The sequence below is a fragment of the Myxine glutinosa genome, chromosome 7 (assembly GCF_964187855.1).
Source record: "Myxine glutinosa chromosome 7, kmMyxGlut1.1, whole genome shotgun sequence".
In the NCBI taxonomy this organism is placed as follows: domain Eukaryota; kingdom Metazoa; phylum Chordata; class Myxini; order Myxiniformes; family Myxinidae; genus Myxine; species Myxine glutinosa.
The window spans coordinates 85,539,769-85,565,138 of record NC_136267.1 but is presented as its reverse complement, the minus strand read 5'-3'; the positions used below and the strand labels follow the sequence as shown (position 1 = coordinate 85,565,138).

At 44.6% G+C, this 25,370-nt stretch overlaps 1 protein-coding gene across 1 annotated transcript in view; it reads left to right on the top strand.

Moving 5' to 3' along the window:
* The window catches only part of TSPEAR (thrombospondin type laminin G domain and EAR repeats), an 80,993-nt gene that overhangs the window by 9,701 nt on the left and 45,922 nt on the right, over positions 1–25,370 (top strand). The window contains exons 2-3 of the mRNA XM_068121544.2: positions 9,678–9,898; positions 18,258–18,371. Of these exons, the coding sequence (XP_067977645.2) occupies positions 9,678–9,898; positions 18,258–18,371 (335 nt within the window). The remainder of the gene's footprint in view (positions 1–9,677; positions 9,899–18,257; positions 18,372–25,370) is intronic.

Genomic DNA, 25,370 nt, shown 5'->3' with positions numbered 1-25,370 from the left:
CCTAAGCCCTCTACCTAACTTTAAACTACCCTCCCCGGGTATTCGTGAAGGGGTCCATCTTCCCCCATTCACTCCTTCGCACCATGCATTCCACTCCACTCATTCCACACCACTCATTCGACACACACCAAGTTCCCCACTTGCACACCATGCAAGTCAATTCATTCAACACAATTCCACTTGTCCTCAATACACCACTCATACATCACCTCTGGTCATCCCCGACCAATGCCTCATTTGCTCAAGCCCATGCACACAGTGGTTCCCATTCAATTCCTCATTTGCTCAAGCCCAAGACACACCCACAATTTCTCCACACGACTACACACACACAGCATCATCTAACTGACTACTTCCCTCTAATACCAGTGCTTTCCCGTCTTCCCTTACACTAAGCACTCCCTCGTCATTATCATCCCTCTAATCTCTCTACGTCCCCTCTACCTGTTCAAATGTCACTACTTAAATCTTGTCCCCATTGTCATCTCTAAATCCCTAACAATATCCTAGCCCGCCCTCGGTTAGTTTACACTGCCACCCCATAATCTATTGCTCATGTGCCCCCAAGAATGGTAAAGCTACCATTCGCCAACACGATGGCTAACTGTCCACTCCACTTGAGCCTCTCCGTGCGGTAATACATTTCCATCACAGCTCGGCTTCGCAAAGCCGAGCAATGCATGCAGGTGGTTGGTCTACTGTTGGTTGGGTCCGTCCGGCATTTTCAACTCAGGGGAGGAGTTTTGTTGGGCCAAGGTTCCAGGCGCCATCCCTGCGCGGAGCCTTTTGGCCCCCGGCACGATGGCCCAACCTCCCAAGGTCGAAGCACCGTGCCCAACAGGGGGCGAAGCTCCGACCTCTCCTACCCCCCCTCGAACCGTGCCGATTGCCTTTCCCGCCAAGGCGCGGCACCGACCATACAGGGCGGGGCCCGGCACGATTCGTGCATGCCACCGCGGCAACGATCCCCGCCGGTCCCCGCAGCACACAAAGCACCCAACTCACCGAGGGCTCGCATCGGCTATCCGTCACCCTAAACGCTGCCCGGTCTGCGTCGATGCCCGAGTCGCATTCTCACACCCACACGCGACCCGTTCCATACTCGCACAACGCGGCACTCCAGCGCCTCTCATACACTCCCTGTATTCTATCACAGTACTCTCCCGTGCACACTCTTCCGTTACACACTCAGGTGCACACCACACAGGCGCACTCACGCCGTTCGCACACTCCATCATCACACATCCTCGAGCACATCCTGGCGCTCTCATACCACTCGCACACTCCGCTAAACACTTGGCCATTGCACACCCTCGCGCAGACTCTTTTGTTACACACTCAGTAACAACCATGGATGTGCACTCTCCGGGTACACACCCAATCAGCGCACACTTACCCATGGGTGTGCACTCTCTTGGTACACACCCAATCAGCGCACACTTACCCACAGGTGTGCAATCGCCTGTTGCACACCCAATCATGTGCTCTGGTGTGCACTCCCGCACACCCTCTTCGGCCATCGCACACTCTGTGTCGCACTCTTCACACATACACTCCGTTGTGCATTCGCTCACTCTCGGTAACACACTCTCCCGTTAGACACTCGCGCTTCGGTGCCGTTCGCACACGTGCGCCATTCACTCTCGTACACCTCCTCACGGACCTTCCACGAGCGCCCGGGTATCCTAAGCGCGCGAAAAGAATTTTCGCGCCAAACATTTTCGCGCCATATACGCTCCTACTCACCTTCGGGACCTTCTTCTCCGGCTTTCCCACCAACACCTGTAAACTCTCATTGGGGTTAGACAGCACGACATCACGATGCGAACGTGGACTTTGAGTGCATTCCATCTCAATCTCCGATTTAATTTCTGCTTCTGCCATCTCTTTGTCCCCAATTTCCACTATAATTTATTTTTATTTTTCTAGCCCAACGACTGCCGGCACGCTTAAAATTTTATCTTCTAATTCGGCGGCCATCGGCATTTCCACACCCCGAGTCGCGATTTCTTTAGCTCCGGTCAACTTAACTGCGCTCTGCTCTACCGGGCTCTCCACGCGTTCCACGCACCGCGTTACCTCGTCGCGTACCTATGCGACTTTCCCGCTCGACCTGCGCTCAATGTTCTCCCCCTTTTTTTTTATTTGGCCACCTATTCTGTTTCCAAACCCCAATAACCCATCTTTCATCTCCTGGGTTGATTTGTCCATTTCCTTCTTAAATAGAGTCATGAATAACTGCATGTCAAAACCAGCCTGCACAGCGGGCTTGGCTCCCGCCGCCTCATGCGAGGCGCCATCATCTTCTACCCCTACGGCTGGCCCCTCATCAATTGCCTCTTCTTCCCCCAATTCTTCCTGTGGGTCCTGAGTCATCGATTCTAACTCATCTATCTCCTCATTTACCCCCACCGGCATCCGACCGCTTTGGCTAGCCATGGCACGAATTTAATTTAGATGTTAATACTAAATTTCGGTCGCTCGTAATTTTCGAGTGTGTTAAGCGCACTTCGGGTCCCAATCCAAACTCCTGACACCAAATGTTGCGGTTCTTGTCGCCGGCCTTCTCCCCTTACCAAGGGGGGATTAGTCCCCTTGTCTTTGACTGGCCTGGCGGGACCCGGGACCTATGACGTCCTTCCTGGACAGCGCGAAATAGGGTATTAGGACTAGGGTTCGCTATTACCTAATTACTCGCGCTGCCCTGATACGAGGAAATAAGCCCCGCATGAACCGTGCGTGTTGAGATGCCAAGCGGTGCATACACGCGATCCGTGCCGTTTATATGGTGAACCCGGTTCTAGCGATCTTATTCATGCCACGCTTAGTCAATGGATAAATCACAGAAGCGGTCGAATTGGAAAAAAGGGAAGAACAGGTTTATTTACACTATTCACAATGGTTCAGAGAAAAGAGGACACAGTGCAGCCTTAAAACAGTCTTAACTTAATACCCAGGACAAACGGGCCAATCACACACACTCTTACGGGGCGTGCAGCTGCAGAATGATGGTCCGCGTCCAAGGATGGCTCCCGTGCAGCTCCCTCCGGTCTCCGGCTCGTCCCTTGCAGATGATAAGTAAAGAAGGCAGGAGCTCTCTGCGTGTCGTTTGGCGCACAAGGTTATTATGGGGTGAACGGTAGGGTGTGGGCTCTGGCGGTTGGCGGTTAATCACTCGCAGGTTATTACCGCGTTTACCTGCATGGCTGAAGTAGGCGCTGTTCGCCACCGGCGCGTCTGGCTGCAGCCGTGTACTCAACGCCTCTTCTTCCTCTCCTCTGGCGCGTACGTTATAATGTGCGAGTTACAGTTCAATGCCTCCAACCGCTTATCGCACCAAGTTCTCTCCTCGCTGTAACAAGTGCTCACAATGCGCTCGCCCCCTCATGTCCTTTATCTCTCTCCACTTGCGAGTCAGTCCTCCATCCTCCAGCGCTAGTCCTCTAAGTCCTCCAGCACTAGTCCTCTCAAGGGCTTTGTGCAGTGACTTATATAGGCATGCCCCGCGAACCTTCTAGAACTCACCAGACGCGCCTCTCCACGCCCTCTCATGCCATGCCCACCGAGCCCTGGTTGGCTGGTGGCTCTTACCGTCATCGCCTCTGATGCTCCGCCTTGACGCCGCCCCCACCCCGAGCCTGCGCTCCTCCTTCTCAGGCCTACCTCGTGTTACTCGACTAGTGAGCGAGCAAAGGGAAGCAAATGCTGCGGGCAGCCAAAGCGTAATAAACTGAGCGGGCAGCCAAATGGGGCACGGGATCAATTACGCCCAACGAGGTGGAATTGGAGGGTGGACGCAAAAATGACCGGGACCTAATCTCATGTCTTTACACAATGCAGGTATTAAATAGGGGAAATGGCCTATACTTACACATACTATGACATAACTAATACTATAAGTGGGCCTACGTGTTGCTCGTGGAACTATGGGGGGCAACCCTTTAACCTTTAATGATCAATATGTGCAAATCTCAAAACCGTAGTAATATATATAATTATATATACAGTGCGTATCAAAACAAAGGTTATCCGAATTCAAGGGGTTAATATGCAAAGGTTATTCAGTTTGACAATTTACATGTGGTTTACCAATTATGAGGAGATCCTCAGCTTTCCATTGATGCCTTTCATGCATCATTGCTGTCACACATGACTGAGTACTTGTTCATTGAAAATGACAAGTTCAAATCGCATTTTTACAAGTTTGGCTAATCGGTGCAAGACAGTTTTAAATGGACGCATTACTTGTCGACTGCCAAGTTGATTATGTAAAATTATTAAGCTGGTCTGATAATCTTCGGTTGCGTCATCCTTTGTTTAAGATGGGTATTTAAGATGGGCCTACAGTGTATGGGTTTAGAGACAGTGTGAGTCATTCAAAAGATGGTTCAACTTACGACTGAAAAGCGGACCTTCGTGGTTACAACCTTTCACCAAACTGGAAGTTTGCAGCGAACTCGTGATGCGTTCAGGGAACGTTTCCCAGAACGGGAACCTCCAGCAGCCAAAACCATCTGGGCGAATGTTAGAAAATACCAAGAGCCTCAACCTCAACAAGGAGAATTATGGTAGGAGGCGCACTGGGCGATCGGAAATGAACATTGCAGCAGTAAGGCAGCAAGTTTTGGAGCATCCTAGGGATACCAGCGCAAGACGAAATGGGACGGGATTGCCTTAGGCAACATTCAACCGAATCACAAGACTGGACCTCCACCAACATCCATATCGGATTCACATCCGGCATCAACTTATGCCAGGAGATTTTGCCAGGAGGCTGGTACTTGCCAGATGGTTGATAGCACGTTGTGAAGCAGATGTCAATTTCCTGTGGCATCTCGTTATTGGCGACGATGCTGCTTTCGCCATGGACGGCAAGGTCAATACCCATAATGTTCTTGAATATGCACCGACAGGACAACCCCCGGAATTTAATTTTGACACCAACATGAATTGACAAAAGTGGACTGTTTGGTTGGGACTTTGTGGAAGTTGTCAGGTGATCGGACCATTTTTCTGTCAAAGGAATGTCAATGGTAACAGTTATCTGCAGATGATCAATGATGAGGTTTTACCGCAGCTGGAGGAGAACTTTGAGCGACAGGTTCGTGGTGTCTTCAGATATCTGGTGGGCCCAAGATGGCACCCCAGCACATCATCTTATCGCTGTCCGAGATCGACTGAGGGAACTCTTTGGAGACCGTGTCATCGCCTTCAACCATGCAGTGGAATGGCCCCCAAGATCACCTGACCTCACACCATGTGATTATTTCCTTTGGGGACATTTAAAGAACAAGGTGTTCGTAACTCCTCCCCATGATCTTGACGAATTGCAGGGCCGTATTCGACATGAAGTGGATGCTTTGCGCAATGACCCGGCTATGGTGAGACGAGCAGTTCAGGGCCTGCTCCGCCGCTGTGAGCTTTGTGTTGAAAGGGGAGGTGGACATGTTGAATGTCTAGGTGCATAAATGCCAATCATTCCTGAGAAAAGTTCACATCTGATGTTCATTTTGCACCAATTATCCTGACTTGCATCGATTAGCCAAACTTGTAAAAATGCGATTTGAACTTGTCATTTTCAATGAACAGGTATTCGGTCATGTGTGACAGCAATAATGCATGGAAGGTATCAATGGAAAGCTGAGGATCTCCTCTTAATTAGTAAACCACATGTAAATTGTCAAAATTAATAACCTTTGCATATTAACCCCTTGAATTCGGATTACGTTTTTTTTGATATGCACTGTATATAATTATATATATATAACACTATATATATATATATAATTAATTATATATGCTGCATAGGACTCTGAATATAATTTGACTCACTCATGAGGGTTAGTGTCAATCTGCTTCGGCGAACACATAGAACAATCAACAGCACATCTTTGGCAAACGCGTAGAACAATCAACAGCACATCTTTTGCTCCGACAAAGGGTTAACACCCGAAACATCAGCTTCTCCTTGCTTTCCACAGTGGTTGACAAATCTCGATCAACATTCTGTTGATTCCATCCATATAGTACCTTCAGAAAGTACTCACGCCCCTCAACTTTTTCACGTTTTGTTGTGTTACAGCCTGAATTTAAAATGGATGAAATTAAGATATTTTTGTGACTGATCTATACATAATACTCCACAATGTCAAAGTGGAGTTAAAAAAAAAATTCTTCCAAAATAATTAAAAATGAAAAGCTGAAATGTCTTGAGTCAATTGATATTCAGCATCTTTGCTATGACACTCCAAATTGACCTCAAGTACATCCAATTTCCTTTGATCATCCATGAGATGTCCCTACAACTTGATTGGAGTCCACCAGTGGCCAATTCAATTGATTGGACATGATTTAGAAAGGAACACACTTTTCTATATAAGGTCCGACAGTTGACAGTACATGTCAGAGCGGAAACTCTGCCATGAAGTCAAAGGAACTGTCTGTATAACTTAGAGATTGAATTGTGAGGAGTCATAGATCTGAGGAATAATTAACGCCAGTGGGGTTGACTCAGCCTGTCATCCTTCCGAGGTCGGCAAATTGAGTACCAGTTCACTGGTAATTCCCTGTGTGTCGCATGGGGCGACTAACAGGGTTGGCGGCAGGAAGGGCATCCAGCAATAAAACATTGCTTCAAAAAGGGGACCACGGTGCCCAATTAAGCCAACCCCTGCTCTGTGGGGAAAATGACCTCTGAAGGTGGTTCCATAGATCTGGGGAATAAAACAATTTATAGAATGTTGAAAGTTACCAAGAGCACAGTGAGCTCCACCATGAGAAAATTGAAAGAATATAGATTGCTGTTCACCGACGTCCTAGAGATGGCCATCTGACCAAATGGAGCAACCGGGCAAGAAGGACCTTGGTCAGGGAGGTGACCAAGAACCCAATGACGACTCTCACGGAACTACAGTGTTCCTTGCCTGAGATGGGAGAATCTGCCAGAAGGACAACAGTCTCTGCAGCACTTCACAAGTCTAGGCTTTATGGGAGAGTGGCCATATGGAAGCCACTACTGAGAAAAAGGCACGTGACAGCATGCCTGGAGTCTGAAAAAAGGCACCTGAAAGACTCTGAGCATAAGGCAAAATATTCTGTGGTCTGATGAGAAGAAAATTGAACTCTTTGGCCTGAAAGCAAAGCACATTGAGCGAGCCTGCATGCATGTCTGGCGGAAACCAAGCACAGCTCATCACCCATTTACCACCATCCCTACCGTGAAACATGGTGGTGGCAGCATCATGCTATGGGGATTCTTTTCAGTGGCAGGGACTGGGAAATTTGTAATGATAGTGGGAACAATGAATGGAGCCAAAAACAGGCAAATCCTTGAGAAAAACCTGCTTCAGAGTGCAAAATACTGTGGCAAAGATTTACATTCCAACAGGACAATGACCCCAAGCATACAACCAAAGCAACATGAATGGCTTCACAGTCGTTGAGTGGCCCAGCCAAAGCCCAGACTTGAATCCCATTGAGAATTTGTGGAAAGACTTGAAGATTGCTGTTCACCAACACTCCCCATCCAACTTGACAGGGCTTGAGCAAATCTGCAAGGAACAATGGGAGAAACTCCCCAAATCCAAATGTGCAAAGCTGATGCAGACATGCCCAAGAAGACTTGAAGCTGTAATCGCTGCCAAAGGCGCTTCTACAAAGTACCGACTCAGAGGCTTGAATACTTATGTAAATTAGATATTTCTGTACTTCATTTTTAATTGTTTTGTAAAAATTTATAAAATATAATTCCACTGATATTATGAGGTATTATGTGTAGATCAGTGACAAAAAAATCTCAATTGAATCCATTTTAAATTCAGGCTGTAACACAACAAAATGTGAAAAAGGTGAAATGGTGTGAATACTTTCTGAAAGCACTGTATGTAGAATCCTTGGTTTATGGCGGTGAATGAACAAATTTAAATGTAGGATTTTGGATGAAGGACTCCAGAAGCAATAGTATTAGAGTTTATGGAAGCTTTAGAGCTTAAGAGTTGGAGGATGTTTAAGATAGGACAATGTATTATATATCTTGAATGAGGTTTTAAAAAGCAGAATCTAGGATGAAGGGCATTCGAGAATTTCGGTATGTGTTATCATAAATAAATAAATTCCCTTTTTAAGGCTATTTCCCCTGCGAGAGCGGGGGTTAGCCTTGCGGGCCCCATGGCAATCATCATGGTTCCCTTTTTGAGGCAATGTTTTTATGGCTGGATGCCCTTCCTGACGCCAACCCTTTAGTCGCCTCTTATGACACGCAGGGATACGGTGTACCTATTCTAAACCGGGGCAGATGGCGGTCGATTTTTCCAAGATGGCGGCCGGACCACGTGACCTATGATGTCATAATTATTAAAAAATTATACAGCTGGAGTTGCACCTATGGTGAAAATTTCCTGTCAATCAGACCAACGGTTGCAGAGAAAATCATATTTATTCTGTGCGGACAAACAAACAGACAAACAAACAAACGGACTCAAATACAATACCCTCTCCTCTGGCGAGGGTAAAAAGGGAACCATGATGATTGACAAGGGGCCCGCAAGGCTAACCCCCGCTCTAGCTGGGAAAATGACCTTAAAAAGAGAAAAAACATGATCTTCACAATACATATTACTCGATCATTCCCGGGAAAAAATGCAGGCAGTGTATAAGCACAAGAACTGATCGTTTTTTGTTTTTTTTCAATTTTCATCCAAACATAGACCTCATTCTTCTTTTGGATGAAAGAGGAGGCCATGCAAAGTTTGGTTGCATTGATTCCTGCATGGTCCGAATGCATAAACAAACAAACAAACAAGAAACATGTCATGCATAGCACGATATTTGCGAAATCAATAAAATAAGTTGTTGACCTTTGGCCTATGTTGACCTCAAAAATAATTGGTGGTTGAATTCAGTGACCTGGCATGCAAATTCCCCTCAAATTTCAAGTCAACCGGATGAAAATTGAGAATTTTAGAAATTTTGTCGATGTTGACCTTTGTACCTCAGAATAATTGGTGGTTGAATTGAGTGACCAGATATGCAAATCCTTTTCAAATTTAAAGTCAATTGGATGAAAAGTGAGGATTTTAGAAATTGCACCAAAGAAATTGCACCTTTGGCTGATGTTAACCTTTTTGACCTTTTCAGCTCGATAAATAGGCTTCTTGCTTATGACCAACTCTACCATTTCGTAAAGTTTTGTGAAGATCAGTTTAAAATTGTTACTTTTAGGCGATTGCCAAACAGACCGACAGGCAGACAGACAGAATAACGCACAAGACCAACCACTTGAAATATCTTCGATTTTCGCAAGTAACAAACGTTCTTCTTTATATATTTTAGAGGGAGAACCACCTTTAGAGGCCATTTTTCCCCGCAGAGCGGAGGTTGACCTTTTTCGGACACAGTGGTCCCCTTTTTGAAGCAATGTTTTATGGCCGGATGCCCTTCCTGCCGCCAACCCTGTTAGTCGCCTCTTGCAACACACAGGGAATTACTAGTGAACTGGTGCTCAATTTGCCGACCTCGGAAGGATGACAGGCTGATTCAACCCTCCTAGTGTTAATTCAGCGATCGACCGGGATTCGAACTCAGGATCCTAGGATCCCAAGCGCATGTGTTGTCATAGAGAAAAAGAAATTAGAGTGGCTAAAGTAAATAATTTCACAACTTCCATGTTCTTCGTACAGATCAAGGCCCAGTGGATCTCTTGGAAACTGCACTGATGAACAGCCAAGCTCAATCTCATGCCACCCATGTCGTCGAATCATATGGCTTGCGTGCGATCAATGTGCTGTCGCATCGTCACGGTCTCACCTTCCCCGCGATCCACATCTTCAAACATTGCCACTTCTTTCCAGAAGAGTTCTCCATGGTCTTCACACTCAAGTTCTTCCACAATCTTCCCATTGTAAGGCCTGCATTCTTGTTTTATGTTCTTGTAGTTGTGCAGAATCTAGTGTCATTGAGACCAAGGTGGCACATGATAAAAGGGTAATGTACTAACAGTAATGTGGTGGGGAAACAACCAGGCACAAAAGGCAAACGGCTAAGGAGGAAATAAGAGAGATGCAATAGAGACAGAGAGAGACAGAGAGACACAGAGAGAGACAGTGAGAGACAGAGACAGAGAGAGAGAGACAGAGAGAGAGAGAGAGAGAGGGGTGAGAGGGAGAGAGGTTGAGATATAAAGACAGATAGAGTGGGAGAGAGATCCAGGAGAGTGAGAGAGAGGAGAGAGAGAGAGAAAGGCCAAAAGAGAGATGGAGGGAGAGAGAGAGAGATCCAAGAGAGTGAGAGGGAGGAGAGAGAGAAAGGAAGAAAGATAAAAATAGAGTGAGGCAAGAAATACATGTGTAAGAGAGGTGAGAAAGGGGTGAGAGAGAGAGAGAGGGAGGAGAGAGAGGAGAGAGAGGAGAGAGAGGAGAGAGAGAAAAAGGAAAAAAAGAAAAAGAAAGAAAATCTTGGAGGTGAAAGTGGTAGAAAAGATTGCAAGAAGCGTTGGCAGGTGGATTACAAAAGATGGTGATGTGCTGCCATCTTGATACCCTGGAGGAATAAGTAGAGGACTTTTGTTCTGAACGTGAACAGGGTAACACTTCTGGTTATTTATGGAACCTCCAATTGTGCTCATTATAACACAACATGATGTAAATGAGACATTTCACAAATGAAAGTGTATAACTGCTGTATAATCCAATTGTTTGTGTTGTCCACTTATTTTTTGTCTACAATGTCGAGGCCCATGGATGCACAATAATAATAATAATAGTAATTTCGGTTTTATTGACAAGCACCAAATAAGAAATCTGAAGACAGAATGTTCTTTTGTATACATGTCGAGGCGCGTGCAAGAGCTCGTACACTGGATGGATCAGGACATAACAGGATTCAAAAGGAACAGTAGAGAGAGGTGGGAAACACCAACAGCAGAGTAGAAGGCCAAGATCGAGTGAGACTTGGACAAACAATGGGTGTGGGGAGGAATGGGTGGCAGTAGAGGATGCGTGGGGTTGACAAGATGACGCATGAGGTGGACAAGATGGATACAGAAGGAAAACTTCAGGTAGAGAAAACTGGAAATTTGGCTGGAGGAGGGATTGGTGGGGTGGGGGGGATGGGGGGGGGGTTAACTAGGGTAGATAAAATCATGATTTTGGATTGAGGTGATCTAAGATGGTGGTGAACAGCTGTCTTGAAAACCTGGAGAGAAGAATGAGATTGAAGAGGATGCGGAAGTTGGTTCCACAGACAGGAAAAAAGAAGAACAAATGAGTGGTGGTGTGCAGTGATCCTGGAGTTAGAGAGTTTCACCAGAAGGGGTTGATGGTGGACCATGTGTGCCTTGCAGAAATTTGAGGGGGATTGGGACCCTAAGAGCCTGATGTTGTCATTCTCATACACGATCAGGTATGCACTATGCATGCGGATCTCCGTCTTCACAAAGAAAGGGTTTTTTTGCACAGTTGGGACTCTGACTAGAAGGAAAATGGTGTTTTTTCATAGTCGTCTCTGTGGGTTTTTTAAAAGGGCAGATCTGAGTTTATATTTGGATTAATAGCAGCTGATCACCCCAAGACTATAGCAATAAACAGTACAATACGCGACTTTCGAAATTATGTAATTCTCCCAAAATGCTTGGTGCTCATGCGCAGAAATCCCAAGAAACTGCAGCGTTCGGGTGAAATAAAATATATTATTTGTCCAGGATAATGATTGTTACCTGAAATGGCTCACAAAGCTTTTAAAAGAAGCGAAAATACTTGGAAAAGTACCCGAGAGAAAACACAGTGCCTCTACACAATGAAAGACTTAGATAAATTTCTCAGCTCACCGAATGGGCAGCTGTTCATAGTACAAACTCCCGAGCATATGGGTCGGTGCAAGGCCCGAGGGGAGGGATGTGTTGCACCCTCGATCCCCCCCCAACCCTCGATGGATCACTACCAATGAATGGACTGTGTGTCTGGACTAGTTACTTCTGAACACCGATGGGAAGGGCAGATCTGGGGCTTGGGAATGTACAGGATAAGTTTAAAATGATGACGTTTACTATTAATCATGTGGGGAGGGGAAGTTATGGGAGCTGTGAGGGCTGTTATACAGTGGCCTGCAAAAGTATTCATCCCCCTCCAAAGTTTTCACATTTTGAAGACACCTGAGCTTATTTCATGATGTTTTCAAATAAACCTTAATATATAGTCTTCGCAAACTATGACAAAGTGATAAAGCTAAAATGTGATTAAGTTAGATTAACAAAGAAAATCCGATGATTCTCAGTTGCACAAGTATTCAAAGCCTTTACCTAATTAACCCTAAATCACTTCAGGAGCAAATTATTTGTTTGAAAGATTACAAAATAAGTGTAATAGGTTTCTCTTGTATGTAATTAGTGGTTTAACTTAAAAATTAAGCTCCCCCACTTATCTAAGGAGTTTTAAGGTGCAACTCACTTGGTCAACCAATAAGGTAGACATGAAGACCAAGGAGATTTCCAAAGAAGTCAGACATAAAGTGGTGGAGAAGTACCATTCAGGAAAGGGTTATAAGAAGATTTCAAACTCGATCATCATTCCTTTGAATACAGTGAAATCATCGTTAAGAAGGGTAAACGTATCACAGCACCCAGACTCTACCCAGATCAGGTCGCCCATCCAAACTCAGCAGCCGGGCAAACAGGAAATTTGTTTGGGAAATCACTGTAATTCCCACAATGACTTATGAAAGATCTGCAAGGCTCTATGTCCAAGATGGGGGTCAGTGTTCATCAATTAACAATGTCCTGTTTGCTTCATGAAGCTGGCCTCTAAGGACAGGTGGCAAGAAAGATGCCATTACTGAAAAAGATGCAGAGTAAAAGCTAGTATGGAGTTTGTGAAAATGCATCTTAATGATACTGCAAGCATGTGGAGAAAGGTTTTGTGGTCAGACGAGACAAAAATTGAACTTTTTGGTCTAAATTGAAAACTTTATGTCAGGCACAAGCCTAACACTGCACAACACCCTGTCAACACCATCCCTACTGTCAAGCATAGTGGTGGTGGCATCATGTTATAGGGCTGCTTTTCATCAGTTGGGACTGGGAAGCTTGACAAGATATAAGGGGCGATGGACAGTACAAAGTACAGGAGAATCCTTGATGAAAACCTGCTTGAGTCAGCCATGGATCTGAAACTGGGTCGGAGATTCAAATTTCGGCAGCCAATGACCTGAAGCACAAAGCGAAATCACACTGGAGTGGCTGAATAAAAAGAACATAAATGTTCTTGAGTGTCCTAGTCAAAGTCCTGACTTGAACCCAATTGAACATTTTTGGAGAGACCTGAAGATTGCAGTCCATCGACGATCCCCATCAAACTTGGCAGAACTAGAGAAATTTTCATGTGAAGAATGAGAAAACATTTCAACATCTCACTCTGCAAAGCTGGTAGAGACTGACCCAAAAGACTCCTAGCAGTCATTGCTGCAAAAGGTGCTTCTAACAAGTACTGATCTAAGGGGCCGAATACTAAATGTAATTTAGCTGGTTCTGGGGCATGAGAGAAATTATACTAGATTTTTGCATCTATTGCTTAAAGTTGAGTGTGTGTGTGTGTGTGTGTGTGTGTGTGTGTGTGTGTGTGCGTGTGTGTGCGTGTGAGAGAGAGAGAGAGAGAGAGGGAGAGAGAGGGAGAGAGAGAGAGAGCGAGAGAGAGCGAGAGAGAGAGACACACACACACACACAGAGGGGGAGAGGGAGAGACAGAGAGAGAGAGAGACGGAGAGAGAGAGATGGAGAGGGGGAGAGAGAGCGAGAGAGAGAGAGAGAGACACACACACACACAGAGAGAGAGGGAGAGACGGAGAGAGAGAGATGGAGAGAGAGAGATGGAGAGAGAGAGACGGAGAGAGAGAGACGGAGAGAGAGAGACGGAGAGAGAGAGACGGAGAGAGAGAGACGGAGAGAGAGAGAGACGGAGAGAGAGAGACGGAGAGAGAGAGAGAGACGGAGAGAGAGAGAGAGACGGAGAGAGAGAGATGGAGAGAGAGAGGGGGAGAGAGAGAGAGAGGGGGAGAGAGGGAGATATCTGCGGCCAATGCTAGCTTGTCCACACGATTTAATGAAGAAATTGTACGATATCCACGCTAACTAACAGGAAATGGGTATGACCTTGACACCTCCATTTTTTTTTTAGTTCCAGGGCCACAAGAGGTATTGTACTCGATCTTTGCATCTATTGGTAAAAGGCGAAGCAGGTGTGTGTGTGTGTGTGTGTGTGTGTGTGTGTGTGTGTGTGTGTGTGTGTGTGTTGTATGTGTGTGTATGTGTTTTATGTCCACTGCTGCTGCGAGCTTGTATTAACAGGAAATGGTACAAACTCGACACCTGTCATCCCCGGATGTTTCTCGTACTTCCTGTATTTCCGTGAGTCCGATTTGCATTCAGGAACAGAACAATTATAGTTAACCATATTGATATTGCCCCTCTTTCATCTAAATGCTGAAAATTATGTTAAAAAGATGATTTGAATAACAGATTTCGCGTTAGCAACTGTAGGTTAAAAGTGCCGGCAAGCAGAACCAAATCAGTGTAAAAACGCACACACGCACACGCACACCCGCACACACCATGCACAAAAGGCCTCATTTAGCATTCATACGCATTTTGTGCTTTTTCATACCCTGTGCTTTTTCTGGTCTTCATTAATGATCCCTCAGATCGGCAGTCTGCAGCCTCTTCACTCTCTGCAGACCTGGACAAAATCACAGACTGGTCAAACAAGTGGAACATGTCTTTCAATCCTGACAAATCTCACACTCTCACTTTGTCTCTCCGAAAAGACCGTCTGGACAACCCCCACATCTACTTTCTGAACAATCCTCTCAAAGAATTTCTGTCACTCAAGCTTTTGGGTCTCACTATCTGCCATGATCTTTCCTGGGAAAACCACATTTCCAAGCTGGCCTCCAAAGCCAGTCGCTGACTGGGCATCCTTCGTCGTACGAAGTCCTTCCTTGGCACACCTGAGCTCCTCACCACATACAAGGCTTTCATCCACAGCTCAATGGAGTACTGCTCTCCCCTCTGGGCTGGTGCTCCTGCCTCACACCTAGCTCGGCTTCACGCTGTAGAAACCAATGTTTTTAGAATCATTGGAATCTCCTGCGATGAAGCTAACTCCGAGGGCCTTTCACTCTCTCACCGCAGGCAGGTTGGTGGTTTTCTGTCTTTTTTTTTTTCTTTCTTTTTTGTATATAAGATCTAGTCTCGTGAAAGAGCTAACATTAATCACACAAAAAGTCAAACCGACACATAAAACACACAAAACTAGAACGGGCACTCGGTAGAGCGCATACCTTCGCCGCAGCTACTGTTCTGTACTTGGCATGGGAGTGTAGGGAACAGAACAGTGAACAGTGATTTTGACCTTTTCGTGACCTTGACCTTGACCTTTGACCCGATTGCTCCCAAAATCTAATCAAATGTGTCCCGTATAATAACCAATCATCCCACCAAATTTCATGCAATTCGGTTGAATACTTTTTGAGTTATGCGAATAACATACACACACACACACACACAGACATCTATCTATAATTCCAGTAATCTCTGTCTGTCTGTCTGTACGTCTGTACGTTTGTCTGTGACCGCTGTTTCTCGACAACCACGGGTCCGATATACTTTTAACTTGCCAGGTATATTGCTGGGGACCCGAGGATGTGCCTTTTCAAGGTTTCATATTAATCGGACAATTACTTACCGAGCTATGTCCAAAAAACGATTCAACCAATCAGAGAGCAGCGAACGATCGCGTGTGCCGAACGTGGCGGGCACACTCTGCCTCGGATGGCACATTTGAGAGCGTATTCATTTATTTCACGTTTGCAAACTATGTTGGCGTTAAACTATGTTTTACAACTAATAAAAACGAATTTGCGATTCATTCGCTTTCCTGCGCGTTTGTGCACGCGATGGCGATTTCTTTACCAAACTCCGGAAGCCGTTCGCTTTGGACCAAACCATTGCATGTAAATAGAGGGGGGGGATTGTCACCACTCGCAAGCCGTTCGCTTTGGACCAAACCATTTCATGTAAATAGAGGGGGGGGATATAATTTTAGATATATATATAGTACGGGCATGCCCTAGTACAAATAAATACACAGCGATCAAAACATAACCTTCCGCTTTTGCGAAGGTAATAAGCGGTAGACAAGATGGGGAGAGAGGGGGAATGATACAATCACAACATTTGAGAGCAGGGACATCGGGAGAAATGTGGGAGGGGGAGGGCTTGGAGGGAGGTGGGAGAGGTATAAAACATATGAACACTGCAAGGACTTCCAGGAAAGAAGTTGGAATTTCAAAAAAAAAGTGTATCTGGGGTGAATTAGCGGGGGTAGAACAGATCAAGGTTTTGGATGGGGGAAGATAAGAGATGGTGGTGAACAGCTGTTTTAAAGACCTGGAGGGAGGAGTGGGGTTGAAGGGAGTGGGGGAGTTTGTTCCAGAGGCGGGAGAAAAGGCGAATGAAAGAGTGAAGGTGAGCAGAGAGCGTAGATTTTGGCAGTTTAACCATAAGAGGGTTGCAGGCAGATCTTGTGCGACCTGAAGGAATATTGGGGGGACAGAGCACAGAGAGAGCTGGGGGAGCAAGTCGGTGGAAGACGGAAAGACCACCAACCTGCCTGCGGTGAGTGAGTGAAAGGCCCTCGGAGTTAACTTCATCGCAGGAGATTCCAATGATTCTGAAAGCTTTGGTTTCAACAGCGTGAAGCCGAGCGAGGTGTGAGGCAGGAGCACCAGCCCAGAGGGGAGAGCAGTACTCCATTGAGCTGCGGATGAAAGCCTTGTATGTGGTGAGGAGCTCAGGTGTGCCAAGGAAGGACTTCGCCCGACGGAGGATGCCCAGTCGGCGACTGGCTTTGGAGGCCAGCTTCGAAATGTGGTTTTCCAAAGAAAGATCATGGCAGATAGTGAGACCCAAAAGCTTGAGCGACAGAACTTCTTGGAGAGGATTGTTGAGAAAGTAGATGGGAGGGTTTTCCAGTCGGTCCTTTCGGAGAGACATTGTAATAGTGTGAGATTTGTTAGGATTGAAAGACATCTTCTACAGACTCCTCTCCAGCCTAGCTCCCCCTGATCTCTCTGTGCTCTGTCCCACAAATATTCCTATAGGACGCACAAGATCTATCAGCAACCCTCTTATGGTGAAACTGCCAAAGTCAAGACTCTCTGCTCATCTTCACTCTTTCATTCCTCTTTTTGCCCCACCTCTGGAACAAACTCCCTCACTCTCTTCAATCCCACTCCTCCTTCTGGGTCTTCAACAGCTGTTCATCACCATCTCCTATCTTCCCCCATCCAAAACCTTGATCTTTTCTACCCCCGTTAATAACCCCAAATCCACCTCCTTCAAATTCCGTTTTCTTTCCTGAAAGTCGTAGTTGTGTCCTTTTTCTTTATACCATGTACTCCACCCCAGCCCTCTCCCTTCCACAGATCTCCTGATGTCCCTATTTCCTACTGTTGTTGTGATTCTCTCTCTCTCTCTCTCTCTCTCTCTCTCTCTCTCTCTCTCTCTCTCTCTCTCTCTCTCTCTCTCTCTCTCTCTCTCTGTCTCTGTCTCTCTCTCTCTCTCTCTCTCTCTCCCCTCTTGTCTCCCGCTCCTTTTATTATATGCTCTAGGTGTTAGCTCTTACAGGAACTTCGATTTAGTTACAAAAAAGGGGATTAAATTTCTCAACACTGTATGAAAAAAGGCGGTTGTTTCCAAAATTGTGTACACGCAGGGGTTGCCCAACATTTTGCCATTGGCATCAGTGGGTCTAAAAGCAGGTCTCGCGCTGGGTTAGAGTTAGTGTTGTTAGGAACAGCTATGGTTCTTAGCAGGCAGATAGTTGGTGAAGCGGTTCGAAGTGCCTGGCACATCGTGCACTGTGAGTTGAGCTTCGTGTGTAGAATGAGCCGCCCTGCCTCGGGGCTGTGCTTCCGATGGGTGTCTCGCATTGACACATAATAACAAAGCTAATCCCATTTCACAAAGAAACCAGAAAGACAATATGCACAATTCTCCGACAGTGTTTGGAGGCCAAAAACGAGTCATTTCCCGCATTATTGAAGGTGGTGAACTGTAAGGTTTGCTTCGTGAAACTTCAATCAAAGGAGGCGTTCCAGAAAGAATGTCCAACTAATTGCACATCGATGGTACGATCAATGGCAGCAAGCACATGGTGACTGCTATAATGGGATATTGAAGGTGTCATAATTGTATGTTATTGATATCACAGGTACAACCATCAATCATAACATTACATGGAGACACATTACAAGAACCTGCACTAACGCTGACATTGGAGAACCCTTCCATCACCAAGACAATGCAAGAGCTTTTCAATGCAAGGGTAAAGGAATCGGAGGCCAATGCCAAGTTCAGGTGGACAATGATCTCTCACCCATTTAATAGCCTAGATGTAGCATCCTCTTGGTTCTTTAAATGGTGATCTTTCAAGATTATTACCCTCGCCAGAGGAGAAGGTATTGCTTTTGAGTCCGTTTGTTTGTCTGCTTGTTTGTCTGTCTGTCTGTTTGTCTGCACAGAATAAATATGATTTTCTCTGCAACCGTTGGTCCGATTGACAGGAAATTTTCACCATAGGTGCAACTCCACCTGCAGAATTTTTTTATGATAATTATGACGTCATATGTCACGTGGTTCGGCCGCCATCTTGGAAAAACCGAAAAACTTTGTACCTCTACAATCTACATCTCCGAAAGCGCTGAATAGAAAAAATTGAGACGTGGCTCATTGCAAAGAACTCTCCATGGGGAATAAAATATGTTAATAATGATGTCATAGGTGCCTCCATTATGACGTCATAATTCGACAAGTACAAAACTTCATCCAATCGAGATGAAATTTCTTGAGCGCCATGTCGGCATAAACTGGTGGAGAAAAAAATAATGATGACGTCATCGGTCACGTGGTTCGGCCGCCATCTTGGAAAAAACGAAAAACTTTGCACCTCTATATCTCCAAAAGTGCTTAATAGAAAAATTGAGACGTGGCTCATTGTAAAGAACTCTCCATGGGGAATAAAATATGTTAATGATGATGTCATAGGTGCCTCCATTATGACATCATAATTCGACAAGTACAAAACTTCATCCGATCAAGATGAAATTTCTTGAGCATAATCTAGGAATAAATTAGTTTAGAAAAAAAATAATGATGTCATCGGTCACGCGGTTCGGCCGCCATATTTGTTTTAACACAAAATCCTTAAAAACCACAGAGAATACATCCTGGCAAGGGTTTGCAATCTCTGATTGCTCTTTTCCTTGTTCCTACTTGTTTTGTGTTCCCCTCAGAGCAATTATCTTGTGAAGCTGGATCCCAGGTTGAATTGTATGTATTATGATTGTCCATTGTCTCCAAATGTCATGCAATCCGAGTATGGTATCCCACTCTGTGGAGTTCTTCGCAGACCGTTTTTGATGAACCTGTCTGCTCACGCCCCATGTTGAAATTTAGTCAATTGATCTGCACTTGCTCGCCTTCTTTGCCGATGTTGTCTTTTCTGATGCTGATGATGTCTTTTCCTCGCATTCCATGCTGACATCACCTTCGACACCGTTGTTCATGAAACATCAGCAAATTGAGCTGTGTTTGTCACTGAAGCTCCTGCCAAACACCCCAACAATCTCCCCTCTTTCAAAGTCACTGAGGTCTCCTCTTGCAACTATCCTAGCCAAAATTATAGGCAACCAGGCCTGCAGCATTTTTATACATGACCCTAAGCATGCTGAGTTATTTGCTTTATTAATTAATACATGGGTCACTCCATGGGAAGTCGTTGCTTTCAATATACTTGGTGTACCTCATTTACCCAGACGTTTCTAATTTTTTGTCCACTGCCTGGATGTACTTATCTTATATGGTTCATAGTTGGCTTTCATTCTCATATGTGTAGTGCACTTCATCGTACCAGTCTCTGAAGTTGGCTTTTCCATGGGAGTTTTGGGGAAGAATCAACCTGTAGTTTGGAGACAAAAGTAATGAGCTGTGGTGATGGCTAGGCCATTTCGTTGAAGAACAAAATGGTGTGGACAAGGACAATGAACAATGAAATAGCATCTCGTTTTCAGTGGCACAGCAAAGCAGTGTCGCTCAGATTGTAGACATGTAGTGGTTTCACAACCATGAAGAAGAAGAACCACTTTTCACGTCTTCAGATTATAGGGCTGCCCAGGTAATTACCCTGCAATCGCGAAGCGAAAATCAAGGTGAGGCATTCGGGTGCGTATGTGTGTACGTGTGGCGTGTCTGCATTTTTAAAATTCATTTTCTCGGCAACCGTTGGTTCCATTGACACAAATTTTTAACATAGGAGCCCTTCCACCTGTATAATGTTTTCATTCATACTTATGACATCATAGGTCACGTGGAAAACACGCCATCTTTGAAAAAATTTACACCTCTATATCTCCCAAACCGCTCAATGGAAAAAGTTGAAACAAGGCTCATTGTCAAGTACTCCCCATGGGGAATAAGATATGTTGATGATGAGGTCATCGGTGCCTTCGTTATGACATCATAATTCGACAAATCCAACGCTTGAGCTGATCAGTATGAATTTTTTTTCCCTCTGCAACAGTTAATCCGATTGACACGAAATTTGTACCATAGGAGTGACTCCTCCTATATCATTTTTAATGATAATTATGACGTCATAGGTCAAGTGATACAGGCGGCATCTTGGAAAAACGTTACTCTTCTATATCTCCCAAACTGCTCAATGGAAAAAGTTGAAACGAGGCTCATTGTGAAGTACTCCCCTTGGGGAATAAGACAGTTTAATGATGATGTCATCGATGCTTTAATTATGACGTCATATTTCGACAAGCAAGTACAACGCTTGATTTGATCAGTATGAATTTTTTTTCTCTGCAATTCTTGGTCTGATTGACATGAAATTTTCACCATAGGAGCGCCTCCTCCTGTACAATATTTTAATGATAATTATGACATCATAGGTCACGTGCTACAGGCGCCATCTTGGAAAAAAGTTGCACTTCAATATCTCCAAAACCACTCCATGGATAAAATTGAAACGTGCCTCATTGTAAAGAACTCCAAATGGGGAATAGGTGTTATTAACGATGACGTCATTGATGACGTATTTATGACGTCATAATTCGACAGAGGCGACACTTAGATCAGTTTGAAATTTATTGAGCGTGATCTACACAACAATTATATTAGAGAATATAAATTTATGATATCATCGCTCACGTGTTCTGGCAGCCATATTGGATCAAAAAACCGTTCATAAACAGAAGAGTTGGCTCGCAACAAGTTGACTGCGCAGGGTATGTATTCTATGAATACTATCTCGTTGCATTGGCTTTGGGTTACAATCCTGGACCTGTCGCCACTCCGACGCAGGAATTGCTCATTTTTCCCACTAAGCTGGTACTCATTTTGCTGAACTCGGAAGTATGACAGGCTGAGTCAACCCACGTGGTGTTATTTCAACGGAATTGACAGGGGCTTTAACTCCGGACCCTAAGATGTTAACCCAGTCACCTGAAACCGTTAAGCCAACACCAGGCTTTCATAACCATGCATGGCAGTATAAATGGTACAATGTTCTGGGTCAAAGGGGAGAGGTCAATATTGTTGTCATGCTCAATGCATCAAATGAGTCATGAGACAGAGTCGACACTCACCTTCGAAATAAGGAGCTTTAGCTCTCTTGGTACTCGTTCGAATGATAGTCCATCACACTCTCCTCGTCTCAAATGCTGCAGCACAATGTTCTGCTAATATGTCCATGGCCCTCTCATGAACACCTCTCTCCACTGCTATCTCAGCCATGGTTTGGCAGCCTATGAGCTCAACAAATTTACAACCATGATCTGCACTTTACCACTGCAGCACCTGCCATTGCCATGTGTAATAACCGAATCTGCCAACCCAGCACCACTCTACTCTACACTGACTGATTCCAGAACAAGTATGACCTCCATGGTTTCATGGGCCACGATCTATCTTGTATCCATGAGTCCATTATATCTTCCCTCCAATATGGTACCATACTTTCAAAATTATGTAATCTGTCCAAGAATGCTCAGCGCGTATGCGCAAAAATCTCTAGCAACAATGGTCATTGGGGCAGGGAATGTATATGGTGCACGCCAGAAAAGGATTGTTACCTAAAATGGCTCACAAAGCTTCTAAAATAAGCCAAAAATACTTGGAAGACTATCGGTGAGAAAGGGATGTGCCTTTGCACAACAAAGGATTTGAAGAAATTAAAGACCAACACGACAGAAAGGTGACATCTTGCAGCCCGTACTGCAACAACTTCTGGTAGTATGGGCCCGTGCAAGGCAAGTGAACAGGCACATTCTACCCGACCTCCATGATCATCCCTGTCAGTGAGTGGAGTTTGAAACTTGCGGGATTACTTTGTGTGAATATGGCAGGCTTTGTGGTTTATTTAATGGACGTCTTCAATTGGAAAGCCGATGCCGGCATTATCAACGTTCAGGCATACTTCCCAGAGGGAGACACTGTATATTATTTAGTTGCTTCTTAACACCGATGGGAAGGTCATATCTGGGGCTTTTCAATGTATAAGATACGTTTAAAATGACTATATTTACTATTATTCATGTTCCATTTTTTTGTTTAGCTCTGGGGACATGAGATAAACTAGATGGTATTCATAGAATACTTACCCTGCGCTGTCAACTTGGTGTGAGCCAACTCTTCTGTTTTTGAAAAGTTTTTCTTCTTTGATCCAATATGGCTGCCAGACCACGTGAGCAATTACATCATAAATTTATATTCTCTAATATAATTGTTGCATAGATCACACTCAATAAATTTCAAAATGATCAGACCAAGCGTTGTCCCTCTTGAATTATGACGTCATAATTACGGCATCATTGACGTCATCGTTAACAACACCTATTTCCCATGCGGAGTTCTTTACAATGAGCCATATTTTAATTTTTTTCATGGAGCGGTTTTGGAGATATAGAGGTGCAACGTTTTTCGGTTTTACCAAGATGGCACCTCTACCACGTGACCTATGACGTCATAATTATCATTTAAATATTTTACAAGAGGAAGCGCTCCGGTGAAAATTTCGTGTCCATCAGTCCAACAGTTGCAGAGAAAAATAATTCATACTGATCGAATCAAGCGTTGTACTTGTCTAAATATGACGTCATAACGAAGGCACCGATGACATCATTACAAACATATGTTATTCCCCATAGGAAGTACTTGACAATGAGCCATGTTTAAATTTTTTCCATTGTTTGGTTTCAGATATATAGAGGTGCAAAGCTTTTCCAAGATGGTGCCTGTACTACGTGACCTATGACATCATAATTATCATTAAAATATTCTACAGGAGGAGGCGCTCCTATGGTGAAAATTTCACGTCAATCGGACCAAGAATTGCAGAGAAATAAAATTCATACTGATCAAATCAAGCGTTGTACTTGTTTGTCGAAATATGACGTCATAATTAAAGCATCGATGACATAATCATTAAACTATCTTATTCCCCAAGGGGAGTACTTCACAATGAGCCTCGTTTCAACTTTTTCCATGGAGCAGTTTGGGAGATATGGAGGTGTAACGTTTTTCCAAGATGGCGCCTGTACCACGTGACCTATGACGTCATAATAATAATTAAAATATTATACAGGAGGAGGCACTCCTATGGTGAAAATTTCATGTCAATGAGACCAACGGTTGCCGAGAAAATGAATTTAAAAAATTCAGACACGCCACATGCCACACGTACACACATACGCCACGCGTACGTACGCAACCGAATGCCGAACCCTGCTTTTCGTTTCGCGAGCACAGGGTAATTATACGAGATTTTTGCATCTGTTGGCAAAGGGAGAAGCTTCTGTCTGTGTATATGTTTTATGCTCACTGTTGCGAATAGCTTATATGAACAGGAAATGGTGCGAACTCTCCACCTCTCATCCACGGATATTTCTCGTACTTCCTATATTTATGTGAGTCCTATTTGCATGCAGGAGCAAATCAATAATTATAGTTAACCATTTTTAAATTTCCACTCTTTCGCTTAAGTCTAAATGCTGAAAATTGTTAAAAGGATTATTTGAATTTTAGATTTCTCACTAGCAACGGCAGGCCAAAAGTGCCCGGCGAGCAGAACCGATCATCACTGAAAACGCGCACACAGCGCATGCTCGAAAGGCCATGTTAACACTCATAGGTCATTTGATTTCAAAAGTTGCGTTTGGTGATTCCTGGTTGTCTCGTGTTCTTGCAATCCAATCAGTGAATTAATTGTCTGTTTTCAAAGCATGCCATGCATGCATCTCACTGCTGACACCTGATGATTGACACACCTTCCGGACACTGCAGGAATAATTTAACTTGTGCTCCATGCTCTATACAGAGCGTCGGTTCTGTCGAGAAAGTTGCATTGGCCCAGGGTTACAATCCCGGGGTTCACCCTTCCATGCAGGATACTCGGCTAAGGAATTTGGAATTTGTTCAGGGTGCTGGAGATATCTCACCTACTCTTCGAAAAGGACACCATCGGATCATTAATGTCCACAAACTGACCCTGCCTGTGAAACTTAGGAAAGAAAGCTCAGGGGAGAGTGCACATACCCCGAGGTTATCCTGCTAGTCCCAGAAACAGTAATTACCCTGCGCATAAAGTGAAAAGCGGGGTTAAGCAATTGGGTCACTTTGCCTGTCTGTCTGTCCACAAACGCCAGTTTAAGATCGAGGAACAACTTAATTTCAATTGAAGTTATATTTTGAACAGGAATCTGCAGTTTAGCAATACTTTACTTTGGCTCTAAATTTGTCTCCATTGCGTTTGCGCAGAGATGATTGAGATTAAAAAAAAGAAGTAATCTGTCTGCCTGTCTGGCAAACAAAAAAATAGAAAATCATTCCAAACAGGAAACGTAGTGTTTTTAAGGATGCAATAAGCATAACGGACACACACAACAGGCATGAAGAACTCATGTAACATGTTAAATAAGGTGGTGTAATAGATGCTGCATCAATGGAGGTAAACCCATCTCTCTCTGTACCCACCATACCCAGTCGTACCCAGTTGCTCCTGGACTCTGTGTCCTTCTCCCCTGACAAGGTGAAGAAGTTTCTGTCAATCATCAACTCTGATTCTGCAACTGGACCAGACAGCATCAGCCCACGTGTCCTAAAATCCTGCTCTGCCGCTCTATCTCACCCTCTCTCTATTCTCTTCACCTGCTTTTTGCTCAAGGTCATCTGCCATCAGCTTGGAAATCAGTCAACATCACCGCTTTACACAAAAACATCACATCACCACTCACTCTTCTCCAATGGCTTGATCTCTGAT